This window comes from Mirounga leonina, unplaced genomic scaffold, assembly GCF_011800145.1.
Source record: "Mirounga leonina isolate KUSES-001 unplaced genomic scaffold, KU_Mleo_1.0 Mir_127, whole genome shotgun sequence".
Taxonomy (NCBI): Eukaryota; Metazoa; Chordata; class Mammalia; order Carnivora; family Phocidae; genus Mirounga; species Mirounga leonina.
Window position 1 is genome coordinate 59,114,596 of NW_023270316.1, and position 13,629 is coordinate 59,128,224.

At 41.4% G+C, this 13,629-nt stretch overlaps 1 protein-coding gene across 1 annotated transcript in view; it reads right to left on the reverse strand.

The window, feature by feature from the left end:
- KPNA3 (karyopherin subunit alpha 3) overlaps positions 1-13,239 on the reverse strand; it is a 101,646-nt gene extending 88,407 nt beyond the window's left edge. The window contains exon 1 of the mRNA XM_035003444.1: positions 13,079-13,239. Within this exon, the coding sequence (XP_034859335.1) occupies positions 13,079-13,147 (69 nt within the window). The 5' untranslated portion in view covers positions 13,148-13,239. The remainder of the gene's footprint in view (positions 1-13,078) is intronic.
- Positions 13,240-13,629: the final 390 nt, after the last annotated feature.

The window sequence follows — 13,629 nt, forward strand, 5'->3', positions numbered from 1 at the left end:
AGATTGAGTCCTGCTTCAGGCTCTGAGCTGGGCATGGAGCCCGCTTAAGATTCTCTCTCCCTCTCCTGCCCCTCCCCCGTTCCCCTCTTGTTCCCAGGTATTTTGCTCCCCAAATATCCTGCATTTCCCAAATCACCCTTTCTTTTTTGTTTTTTTTTTAAAGATTTTATTTATTTATTTGAGAGAGAAAATGAGAGAGAGCATGAGAGGGAAGAGGGTCAGAGGGAGAAGCAGACTCCCCGCTGAGCAGGGAGCCCGATGCGGGACTCGATCCCGGGACTCCAGGATCATGACCTGAGCCGAAGGCAGTCGCTTAACCAACTGAGCCACCCAGGTGCCCCAAATCACCCTTTCTTCACGTACTACCTTAGACCCTTTATTCTCTAGAGATAACGACGTCAAAGAAAATAGAGGCCAGTAGGCATAATCTGTTCCAATTTCCCTACCCTACTTCAGCCCATCCTTACTCCTGTCTGTTCTTCTTCAAGTCCTTTCCACCTGAGGCCCTTCAAGATCTAACCACAACTTACATCTCTTCTGTTACCTCCCTAACAGCTCCCCGCTTACTCTTGGCTCAATCATTTATTCCTTTTCTAGCTAGCCCCTTAACTCTTTTCCTCTGGCTTCTTCAATTCAGTCTACAAACAACAGTCAATTCCATACTTGTAAACAAATAAAAAACAACAAAGAGCCTTCTTTTAACCCTACTTCCTCCTCACACTACCTGTGGCTCCTCCTTCCACAGCTACCAAATTTTTAAATTGAGTTTCTACTGACTGGTTCTACCACCTCAACTCCAATTCACTTCTCACTCCATCATAATCTAGCGCCCTGCCTCCTCTACTGTCTGGGTTTTCCACTTTTCCCTGGCCCCAACTGCCAAATACAATGAATGGCTTACTTCAGGTCCTTCATAGCTCTCCTTTCTGTAGCATTGATATTGCAACTATTGCCCCTCCTTCAAGAAACTCTCCTACACCACTTTGCTGTAAGCTTCCTACAGACTCATTCTTCAGTGGCATTTTCACTAGTGCCCAAAGATGATGTACTTCCTTGGGTTCTTTCCTCCCCTAGCCTCTTTTCTTCTTATACTCAAGAACCCTCATCATCTACATTATCATCATAATCACTAAAATCATTGCTTGATCTATCTTCCAAATCTTCACTACTGGTCATATTATCCTAGAACAAGGTTAGGTAAACTACAGCCTTTGAGCCAAATCCAGCTCACAAGCCAAATCTAGCCTGCCACCTCACTTTATAAATAAAGCTTTATTGGAACAGCCACACTCATCTGTTTGCCTATTGTCTATGGCTGCTTTCATTTCCAGCAGAGAGAGAGAGTTGTGACATAAATAGTACAGCCCTCAAAGCCTAAAAGATTTGGGCTTTGAAAAATATTATGGCCCTTTACAAAAAAAATTTTGCTAACCTCTGTTCTAGAAGGTAACACAAAGGAGTGCCTGGGTGGCTCAGCTGGTTAAGCATCTGCCTTCAGCTCCTGGGATCAAGCCCAACATCAGCACCCTGTTCGGCAGGATGTCTGCTTTTCCCTCTCCCTCTGCTCCTCCCCCTGCTTGTGCGCTCGCACACTCGCTCTTGCTCTCTCTCTCTCTCAAATAAGCAAATAAAATCTTTAAAAAAAAAGAAAGAGAAGGTAACATATGCCAAATAAACAGCCTTTGGACCCCAATGACAGTGCTATTAGTCAGACCATCCATCTCTGAGACCCCTGAGAGTTTTCTCATTGTTCCTCTCTAACTCCCTTCTCACCCTCACCAATCTACCTCCTATGGTGCAACTGAAGCAACAGTTTTAAATGCACAAAACCCAGGAGAGGTCTTTCACAGTCTAGCCCCTGCCTACCTTGCCTATCCTATCCAACCTTACAACCACTCCACCTGTAAGAAATACTGATTTACTTTATTCCCCAGAATATATCAGGCTGTCTCTTACCTCCAGGCCCACCCAAGATTTACTACCAAAGAAAGACCTATACAATTTTCCAGTTTCATCTTAAGGACAATCATCTCCATGAAGCCTTCTCTAACTCACCCATGCTGAGTCTTTCCCTATGTGCCCACTGTTCTCTCAACATATTTCCACTGTAAGTATTTATTTGGTTTTACATCATTTCCATATTAATCCACACATTCCTTAAGCAGGGACCCTGAGGCAGAGTAGAAGAATGGTTATAAAGGGAAGAGGGCTTTAAAGTAGGAAACCTAGGACTGAATTCCAGTTTTGCCTCCTCCTAGTTTTATGTTCCTAAGCAAATTTCTTAATTCACTTTCTTCACCTGTATAATGGCAATTATGTGAGAATTATTTAGTATTATTCTAATAAGCATAGTGCTTTGTACATAGTGAGTGCTCAACAGTTATTGGTTATCATTATATTCAGTGTTTTATCTCTCATACTTAGTTCAGAATTCAAGTAACTGCTGAGTGAAATAACCAAAGCAAGCTAGTTCTGCACACATTATTTTCAGCTGCATACTGGATACTTCCATCTGAACATTTGGTTCCACAAACTCATCATCTTTACTCCCAAACTGTTTCAATTACATTAAGTGACCAACTTGTTAAGGTCTGCTCAGGAATTTACTGGTTTGAACAATGAAAGTCCCATATCCTGAGAACTCCGTCAGTCCTGGGCAAACCAGGACAGCTGGTCACCTTATTAGAGTGATGCTGCAAACCATAAAAACAGACATGAGTTAGTTTAAGAAACAAAGGGGGGCAAAGGGGTGCAGGAGAATTTACTGAAAGAATATAGAGCAATTCACAGAACCAAAGGAAAAGCTGTAGAATCCAATCTATGAAAAACTCAGGATGAAAACAACTCTGCAGATCTAAGTGGTGGGAATTAATGAAAGATTTCTTCATAGTACTTCTGCCAAGGTGAACAACTTAGGCCTCAGTATCAGCTCATTTAAGATTTAAATGCCAGGGACAGCATTTAATTGGCTTTGTGTTAACCAGAAAGAGCAAGGCACTTTAATTAACCAAAGGAGGCAGGAGATTAAAAATCTCCCCAAAAGATATCCAATGGCAGAAGAGTACCTTGCAAAGAAAGGTCAAATCAGAATGTGGTTTCCAAAAGAAAGGAACTGAACCACATCAACTATTGCTTGAACACATCACGACTTTAAGACTCCATGACACAGTCCCTGTTATTCATGTTATTTTTCTTTCATTTTGGCAAACTCCTATTCATTCTTCAAGACCTAGTTCAAGTGTGATCTTCTATGTAACTTCATTCAACTTCCCTAGGTATAGTCACTCCTTTTCTCCATGCTCTCATAGTACTTTGTAAATTACATACCTGTATCATAGAACTTACCATGCTGTACACAGAGTACAGCTCACCCTTGAACAACGTGGGTTTGAACTATGCTGGTCTACTTATACACATTTTTTTACAGTACTGTACTGTAAATGTATTTTCTCTTCCTAATGGTTTTTATAAATAACATTTTTTCTCTCACTCACTTTAATGTAAGAACACAGTATATAAGACATACATATACAAAATATTTGTTAGCTGACTGTTTATGTTATCTGTAAGGCTTGCAGTTAACAGCAGGGTATCTGCAGTTAAGTGGGGAATCAAAAGTTATATGTGAATTTTTGACAGCACAGGGGTGGGCACTCCTAACCCCTGCATTGTTCAAGAGTCCATTGTATATGCTTAGGTATCAGTCTCTCCCACTAAACTGAGCAAGGACAGTGTTATTTATATTTATTTTTGGCATTAACAATGCCTGCCCAGCCCATAGCAAATGATAAATAAGTGTTTAATAAATCTATTATCCAAGTCACTAGGCTGTATGAAGCATCAAATTAAAAGGGAAGAGAGGAACTACTACAGGTAAACACGCTGACATATCAAAGAGATAGCTGACTGTGCAACAGAAGGATAGGCAAAAAAGTTATGAAGAGCAAAAACTCCACAAACATAGAAATTAAGGATAAAATTCTGACAAATCTAAGAACCCAAAGGCATTACTTATATAAAAGTAAAAACTGATATCCGTATGCATAATGGTGATTCCCAAGAAACAAGAAAATAACTAAATTATATTCTATCTAAGAAGGCAGAGAAATATATAGGACACAGAAACATTTCAAAATAAAAGAAAGTTTGGTATGTAAACAAGTAAACTCATAGCCCAGAAAACACAACCATTCAGAAAGACTGATTCCAAGTAAATATAGTCATGATTTTGTTTTATATTTTAACTATTAATGTTGGTATCCTAGGCTGTGACAAAATTTTTCTTAACAGCAAAACTGCACAAAGTACAGCCATATCCTCCTTACATTTTTACTATTGCTTTACCTTCAAAGTAAAGGAACAGAGACTAGGAATTGAGAATATAGCCAAATTCTATGCTAAGAAACCAAAGTCAACTTGGGAACAGTGTCAGTCATGGAAAGAGAATGTCACTGACTTTGAAGTTAGATTTTCCAGATACATTTTCTAACTCCTTTGCTGGATAACAAGAAGTCAGGTTACTCTTTCACTTCAAATATTATCCAGTCTATATCACATTTCACCCAAATAACTAAAATTCATTTCACCAAATGTAGTGACTATGACATTACAACATTAAACTATTCTTTTTTTGAGGTATGGGGGAGAGAGAGAGAGAGAGAGGTGGGGGGAAGAGAGAATCTTAAGCAGGGTCCATGCCCAGCTGGGCTCGATCTCACAACCCTGAGATCATGACTTGAGCTGAAATCAACAGCTGGACACAACCAACTGAGCCACCCCAGCATCGCTAGTCTTTATCTGAACTATCTTTATCTAAACTATCTTTATCTATTCTTTATCATCTGAACCCTCTGACTGATCTTTGTACACCACTGGGATATAGTCTGAAGTACACAGCATCACCAATGGAAGTATTTTTTTTTAATCAAAAATGTTTAAACTGAAGATAATCATGCCTCTAAAGCTAACCTCCAGTTTACAGAAAATCCAGAGGGTGTTAAGAAATAGGAGGAACAAGTTAAGCAATATCACAAAGAAACAGACAAATCCAGTAATTAGGACAGTTTATTAGGCTTAACCATATGGAATTGCTGATACTTGACCCAAAAATGGAAATTTCATGTGGTTCAACTTAATACAAGAAAACTGACCTGATTTCTTCAACAAATTAACAGCATTTATAAAATGGTGGGGGACAATAGCCAAAAGGTGGAAGCAACCCAAGTCCATCACTGGATGAATGGACAAAACGTGGTACCTACATACAATTGAATATTATTCAGCCATACAAAGAAACAAAATTCTGACACATGCCCCGACATGGATGAACCTCGAAGACATTATGCTGAGAGAAATAAACCAGTCACAAAAGGACAGATATTGTATGATTCTACTTATACGAGGTTCTTAGAGTAGTGAAATTCATAAAAACAGAAAGTAGAAGGAAGGTTGCCAGGAACTAGGGAGAGAGGGAATGCAGAGTTATTGTTTAATGGAGACAGAATTTCAGTTAGGAAAGATGAAAAAGTTCTGGAGATGGAACAGTAAGGATCATTACACAACAATGTGAATGTACTTAATGCTCCAGAACTGTACACTTAAAATAGTTAAAATGGTAAATTCTGTTATGTATATTTTACTACAATAAAAAAAATGTAAAGGAGACTTTGGAAACATAACCAAATGTGATCTGATCGTGTTTAATCCTGGTTCTAATGACCAAATATTAAGGGGAAAAAAAAAGTAAGGGACAACCAGGGAAATTTAAAATGTGGACTAGATTAGATGTTATTAGGAAATTATTGTGTCAGGGTGATACGGTATTTATGTAAAAATGCATTATTTTTTAGTGAGGTAGCCTTAAGTCTTCAGGAGTAAAATGTCATGATGTCTGTTACATATATAGATGGAACAAAAGATGAAACAAAGAGCTAACTGTTACTTATTAAATTCAAGTGATGTGCATATGGAATTTTACTATTTTCTCTACTTTACTACGTATTAGAATATTTCTATGATTAAAAAATAAGAGGAGGACCTGGGTGGTGCAGTCAGTTAAGTGTCTGATCCTTGGTTTCAGCTCTGGTTGTGACTGCGGGGTCTGGAGATTGAGCCCCAAGTCGGGCTCTGCCCTCTGCGTGGAGTCGGCTTGGGACTCTCTCTCCCTCTGCCTCTGCCCCTCCCCCACTCGCTCTTGTGCTCTCTCTCTAAAATAAATAAATCTTAAAAAAAAAATAATAAATTAAGAAAAAATTTAAAATTATTTCACTATGCATGTGTCTTAATCTCTCAACACTTTACCTATCATAATAAAAAGTTTGAACTTGATTTGGAAAGCAACAGGAAAAGGCACTAAAAGATTAAAAGCTTCGGTTCAAAAATGTATTTTAAGAAAATTATCATGCTGGTGGTACCTAGTATAGATATGGTTACTCAAGAAATGTTTTAGCGTTTACTTTGTTCCAGCCACTGTACTAAGAGGTAGGCAAAGGAGATATACAGTCTATGTGCTCAAAAAGTTCCAATCTAGTAGGAGAAAGAGATAAAACATAATTGAAATACATTATCATAAGTGCAATGAAAAAGATATATTCAGGAGTGAAGAATGATACCTAACTCAACTTGGGAAGATGAAGAGATTCAGAAAGATTTCTCATAAGAGCTAAACCCAGAGTTGAGTATTTAAAGAGGGGTAGGAATTAGCCAGGCAACAGGAGGCAGGGAAGGATATTCCAGTCAGCAGGATAGCCCTGAGAATAGAAATAGCACTGGCAAGCAGGGGAGGGCAGGATTCCAGATTATGTATAAGCATATAAGAAGTTCAGTGTTGCTAGAGCTTAAAAGGGCAGAGAGGGAGAGAGGAAGGAAAGTTGAACCTGGAAAAAATAATCAGGTATCAGACTCAATGAAAGATCTCATGGACTGGAGAAAGAATATCACTTTGGGGGCAACTTTTAAATTGCCAGATGATAAGTACTAAGCCTGAAAGTGGGCTGGAGGCAGTGAATAGAGAGGCAGGGCCAAAATCCAGAGACAGCACAGAGATTCAAGCTACATGACTGGCATCTGACTGAACGTGGACGATGAGGAAGGAGTCCAAGAAGCCTCTCAAGTTTCAAGTTCAGGTCACAGTGAGAGTGATGATGCCATAAACAGAAAAAAAAAAAAAAGGCAGAACATAGCTTTAAACACTTTGGGCTTAAGGAGCTGATGTGATGCTCATGTGATTAATTTCCAGCAGATGCTTAAAACAGATTTAAGTCCCCCACACTGAAATGATAGTTAAAACTAATGGAGCGGCTTGATGTGGGCAAGAAAAGCAGTCTATAGAGAAGAGAGTCACAGACAGAATCCCAAGACATGCCTACACTCAAGAGGTAGGAAGAAGAGTTGGCAAAACCAACCAAAAAGGAGTAATCAATGAGGCAGAAGGACAAGGAGAGATTTTATGCCATTAGTGAATTCAAGTAAAGATAATTATAACCTATCTGTTGTGTGATATATAGATTCCTGAAAAACTTCATGGGCTGCAAAATTAAGAAGAAAGAGGGAAATATATCAAGATGGTTAGGGCAATAAGCACCTTTAAGACAGAACACGGGGTTAAATGGAGCCTAGAGGCAGAATATGGGTGAAGGGGCAATGTGCATACTCTTGGACTTGCTGTATTCAACTGTGTTTCTGTACTTCACGTGTTTGTGTTCAAGTGCTGTTACTTGGGAGTGCTAAAGGGTTAACGTGCTGGTAAAAATCAACTCAAAAATCAAATATGAACCAACATGAATTCTGCATTAACTAACATTATTCCTCTTCAGCATTCAAGTATGAATTAGTTCATGTTACAAAAATACATTATAGCAGAACAGACTGTCAAAGGAGGGCTAGGCAGCAGTATCAATGCCATGGAGTCAACACCAAAAGAAATCATTGATGTCCTAGAATCATAGAGTACCACTGACTCCCAAATGTACAGTGTTTTAAGTATATTATCTAGTCTCTCTTCTCAGAATATTTATTAAATTTTATATACTCGTCACTAAATGAGCACTCAAAGCCCAAGGTCTCTACCCCCAGTGAGCTTCTTTACAGAGCCCACATACTTTTCTAAAAAAAATCTATTTAAATTCAATTTAGTCAACATATAGTGTATTATTAGTTGCAGGGGTAGAATTTAGTGATTCATCAGTTGCATATAAAACCCAGTGCTCATTTTATCAATGCCCTACTTAATGCCCATCATCCAGTTATCCCATACCCACACCTACCTCCCCAGAGCCCACATACTTTAACAGCTACACACACACAGAAGTTGTTGTAGATCATAGCAATTTATCCCAAAGAGGTAAAGGAAAATTTACTTAGGAAAGCTTTAGAGAGAAGAAAAACACTAGGGACTGACAGTACTAAGTATGTTATTGGTCAGTCAGGAAAGGCCCTATGAAGAACTTCTGAAGGTTGTTTTGTTTTGTTTTGTTTTGAACTAGGATGCCATGGTGTGGCAGAATTATAAGCAACACACAAAAAAATTTCTGAAAGATCAACCCACAATATACAACGTGAAGGGAAGATACTGGTGACAGGGAAACCAGGTGCACTATCATATTTAACACAGGTGAGACTGACAGTGGCCCAAACTAGCGTAGCTATAGTAAGTAAGGTCAGTATCAAAGGTAAAAATATGAGGGCTCTTCAGATAACTGACCAATACAGAACAGTGAAGGAAGGGAAGAGACAGGAGTCAGGGATAAGGTTTCAAGCTCGAGCAACTAGGTAGTACTACTTAGCAACAGAGGCTCCAGAGAGAGAAGCGAGTTTGGTAATGCTGGTCAAATCTGCAGATGAGAAAACGTATATTATCCCCAGTATTAGAAACTTAAGCATAAAGTTTAAGTGTTAAGCCCAAGGATATTGGTTGTTATTTTTTGGTGAAACCAACTAACTAGCTCCTTACTAATAAGGAAACTTTGTAATAGTAAAAAGGAAAAAAAAAAGGCAAATAAATCAGATGATAACTAAGATATCAGAAATTTTTATTAGCAAGGTTCTAAAACACCAAGATAGGAATTTCTGTGAAATCACCAAGATTCCTTAAATATTTTCCCCATTAATTTTCAGATGTATTTCATACAAGTCAGGTCTGAGGCTCCATGCAGCAGAGAGACAGTAAAGAACATGAACAAGAGTTCTGTCATATTGCTTCACTATAAGCCTAGGTCCTGCCACTTACACCCTCCAACCCATGACGTAGGGCTAGTTACTTAAGAATCATAGGCCTCAAGTTTCCTCAGCAGTGAATGTGGATAATAATAGTACATACTTCACAGGATTGTTGTGAAGACTAAATAATCCATATAAAATACTTGGTACAGGTACACTGCAAACAATAAATGTTAAGATTTTTTAAATAATTGTTATTATTGTTACTGATAAAAATGTTACATTCTTGAGGTACACAGGAGCAAGAAAAAGCAAAGTTGACCTGGGTGGCAAACCTGGGTGGCAATTACCAGAGTGTCTGATTTATAAGTATTCATTAAATGGAACATTTCCATTTCGTGCGCTTTTCTGTAAATATATTGTAAAAGTTTTAAATACTTCTGTAAAAGGGAAAAAAGTCTAAGAACAATGCCTTACATAAAAAGGACTGGTATTAAAATACACATTCCAGAGCAAATGAAGATAATTAAGAGTTTCCTTTTCACAATGTATTCCCTGGTTTTAGCTACAAAATCCATTCCCCCATTCATGCTCCAAACTGCTATCGGTGATAATTACTCCCTCCCCTATCTGTACCTATAGACCTCAGGAAAAATTTCATCCCTTTTCTCTACTTGAGTTTTATGAAGAAGAGGAAGAGAAAGGAAGAGGAAGTTCAAATCCTATTTCCATGTTATGACCATCCCCAATCGCAATTTTTTTGAAAATTCCTCCTTACATATGGGATAAGAGCATTATTCCTCCAGAACCTCCAGAATGTCCCCTGCCAGTCACCTTTTTCAATTGCTCTAATCATGTTGTACCTTCTAATTCACTCTGGAATAAATTCCTTCAGATCTCCCTTTCAAGGATCTCCCTATCAAGAAGTGTCCAAGCAACTCTTTGCCACAGATATATTTCTCAGACCACCACAGGCCATATGGAAGTCTCATCTCTTCACTCCCTAATCTATTCTTTCTTCTTTTTCACCTGAGTCTTCATTCACTAATTTCTTATGTGCCCCATTCAAGTTTAGCACATACTTCCTATAAAATTCACCAACCTCTTTTCTATGAAGCTATTCTTGACTAGCTCTTCCTCCAACCTCTACCCATACACAATTTCCTGTGAATGGAACAGGTATAACTCTATACTTTTATTTTCTTTAGAAAATATGTATTTTATACTTGCACCTATCACCTTATTTGTGTATCAGCTGGTTGTATATTTTATCTTTTATCTATTCTATACGTGAAAAGGTAGAAATCACATCTCATAAAAGTGCATCTCACTGTTTTGAAATAGCCTGATAATCACAACTTCTACAGAGCTAAATTGTTGTGTAAGTTTCTGATTTAACACAGTTTCTAATGGATAAAACTAAGTTAGATACAGTATCTAGTCTTGGTTATACCTAAATCCACAACAGAGGCACTTACTTATCAGATTTGACCCCAGTTTACCCTTTAGTCACACTCCCTTCTCTCTCAGCAGTCCTACTGCATTCTCTCAGGACTGCTCAATTACTCCTCCCACAAGCCTGCAATGCCCCTTCCTTGTGCCCTCCCTTTTCCTGCATTTTATCGGACCAATTTTCTTTCATCTTTCAGGATCAGCTTACTCCAATTCATCCACTAGGAATCAACCAGAACATCTCTCTTGACTGCTCAGCCCCAAGTTAGAATTTTCTCAGAATATACTTATTGATGTACTTCATTGTAATTATCAGTTTACTTTTCTATTATTCCCACTGAACTGTAAACTCCTTGAGGTACACGCTGAATTTTATTCTCTTTTCTATCCCCTAACATTGTTAGACATCCAATTGACAATTAGTGAACGGATGTTCATACCCACTTCACGACCTTGTACATGCTACATAAGCACTCTCATGTTTCCTCCCCTAAAGTACTTTCCTCCTGTAAAGTAGGGATAATGCTATACCTAGTTCATAAAGTTCTTATAAGGATTAAATGAAGTCCCATGAAGCTCTTAGTATAGTGTCTGCCCCATAGAACTACCATTTGAACGTCTGCTATGCCTTAGTTACCCTAATGTATCCTGGGAAATGTAATGTTATGACCATTATTTTCAGGCTAAAAGGCTTGGCAAGTATGCCTCTTTTTCATGCATCCAGAAGTTGTCATTAATTACATTCTGATCATCAGCAAATATTTATTGCATACCTATTATATGCAGGAGTCCTTACGAGGTAGCACTGAGCTCCCAGAACACAATAATATAGGCAAGTAATAAAACAAAAACCTGTACCAATATCCAAGAGAGGAAACAAATGTTATTAGTTCTTCTGTACAAACAATATGGGTATTTTTCAAACTACGTCAGTTTTGCTTTATAATAGTGGTAAGCTTCAAAAACAATTATTGATGGGAAAAGTTCAAAATTAACTATCATCAAGTGGACCAATAACAGGAGGCAGTTCCAGAATTTCTTGTTGCTATCTCAAGTTTCACTTTTGCTTAGAAATATTTCTCACAAAAGAAATTTAACCATGACCAAAATAGATAGATGACCTTTATTTGTGTTATTCAAATGGGAATTCCACAGTATTTCCTTAGGTTTCTTCCAATTAGCATTTAATTTTGTAGCTTTGAAAAATCGCCTGAATTTTGTCTCTCTACAAAACTGAACGCCGACTGTTTTCCCACCACCGTCTCTCTTTAAGACAGGAAAAATGCACACTTCTTAGTCACATTGGCCCTTTATCAAGAATTACAAAACTGCAAATCATGTCACCTAGTATTAGAAAAGGACGCTGTGGACTTAAAACCACGTTCTGCCTAACAAATCCAGAGGTCAGAGTCCCAGGGAAGTTTGTGCTGTATACTACATTGCTTTCAGTAGCTGCAGAGAGACCTCTAGCGCTGCCTCAATAAGCCGAGTTTGCAAATACTACCTGCTAATGTCACCTTAATGAAACAATGGCAACGTGCAGAGTAGCAACGAACTAAGTGACCAAGATGTTTACAGTTTTGCAACCACTTGGAAATTGTACCAGCTTGAAGCAAGAGATATATACAAGACCGTACGAAGCTATGTATCCAATTTATTCCGGTAAAACATGTCAAAGAAATTATTATCCTATGCACAATCCCACTACTAGAACGGCTAAGAAAAGAGGTCCCGTGAGCGGAGGTAGGAACGTCTCTTCCAAAGCCTCAACACAATAGATGGTAAACTATTGTCCACCTTCAGCTTGCTCCAAATGCCAGCAGTAACAGGAGTATGAGCTGGAATAGCTCAGCAGCACTGGTCCAAAGGACTGGACTGGAATATGAGAAAATGGTCCCGGCGCATCCTACCCTCCCCCATTCACCACCCTCAAACAAGTCAGTTACCCGGCTGGTCCCCACCCCCCTCTGCGGGCCGCCACCGCCCGCCTGGGCCCGGCTCGCAGGAGATGTGCGCGGGGACCCGCACAGCCCCGACTCCATGTGCGGCAGCGAGGGGGCCGCGCCGGGCGGGAGGCTGCACGGGCAGCCGGCGCGAGTCGCGGCCGCCCCCTCCGCGGTGCGGTCGACGGACCAGGGCGGCAGCATCCCGGGCCCGCGAGGCCCCGGCCCGCGGACCCCGCCTCAGCTCCACATCCCTTCCTCGCCGACAGCAGGCCGCGCCCGCGTGACGGGGCCGAAAACCCGGCATTTCCCGGTCCCCGCTCCGGCAGTTCCGGACGGCGGCTGCAGACCGGCCCGCGGTCCCGTCGCCCGCTCCGCCCAGCCCGGGGCCGCGGTGACGGGAGGCGGCGGCCAACTCCGACCCACCGCGAGCCGGCGAGAACCAGCCCGGCGCCGGCCCCCCGCCCCTCCCCGCCGCCGTGGGGCCGGCGCGGCCAGGCGGGCCCAGACCACGGAAGCACACTCACTTCCACATCGCGGCCCTTGTTCTTAAAGCTTTTGATGCGGTGGTTCTCCAAGCCCGGGTTCTCGGCCATGGCTGCGCGCGGCTCCGGCGGCGGCTACTCCTGCGGCTGCGGCGGCGGCGGCGAGTCTCGGCGCGGGAGGGGGAGGTGGAGGAGGGCGGGAGGGGATGGGAGGGGGAGGGGGAGAGGAGAGCACGTTCCGTGACGCCTCCGAGCGCGAGGTGGCAGCAGCGCCAGGGGAGGCGCAGGCCGACTGCTGGGCGGGGCGGGGCGGGGCGGGAATGGCGCGGAGTCGTGGTGCGCGCCCGGCGAGCTGGGGTCACGTGACCGGGGCGGCCACCGCCTGGACGCCTGCCCGACTGTTCTCAGGATGACCCCCACCCCGCGCCAGGGCCTCCCCACAACCCCTGGAGGATGCAAATCATGTGCCAGCAATGGAGCCGGATCGGAGCGGCTTTTACTGCCCCCTGAGACCCGGAGCTGCGGGCAGAAACTACAGTTCCCAGCATGCCAGGTACCGGCGGGGGTAATTCTCCCGGCCTTGACAGAACGGG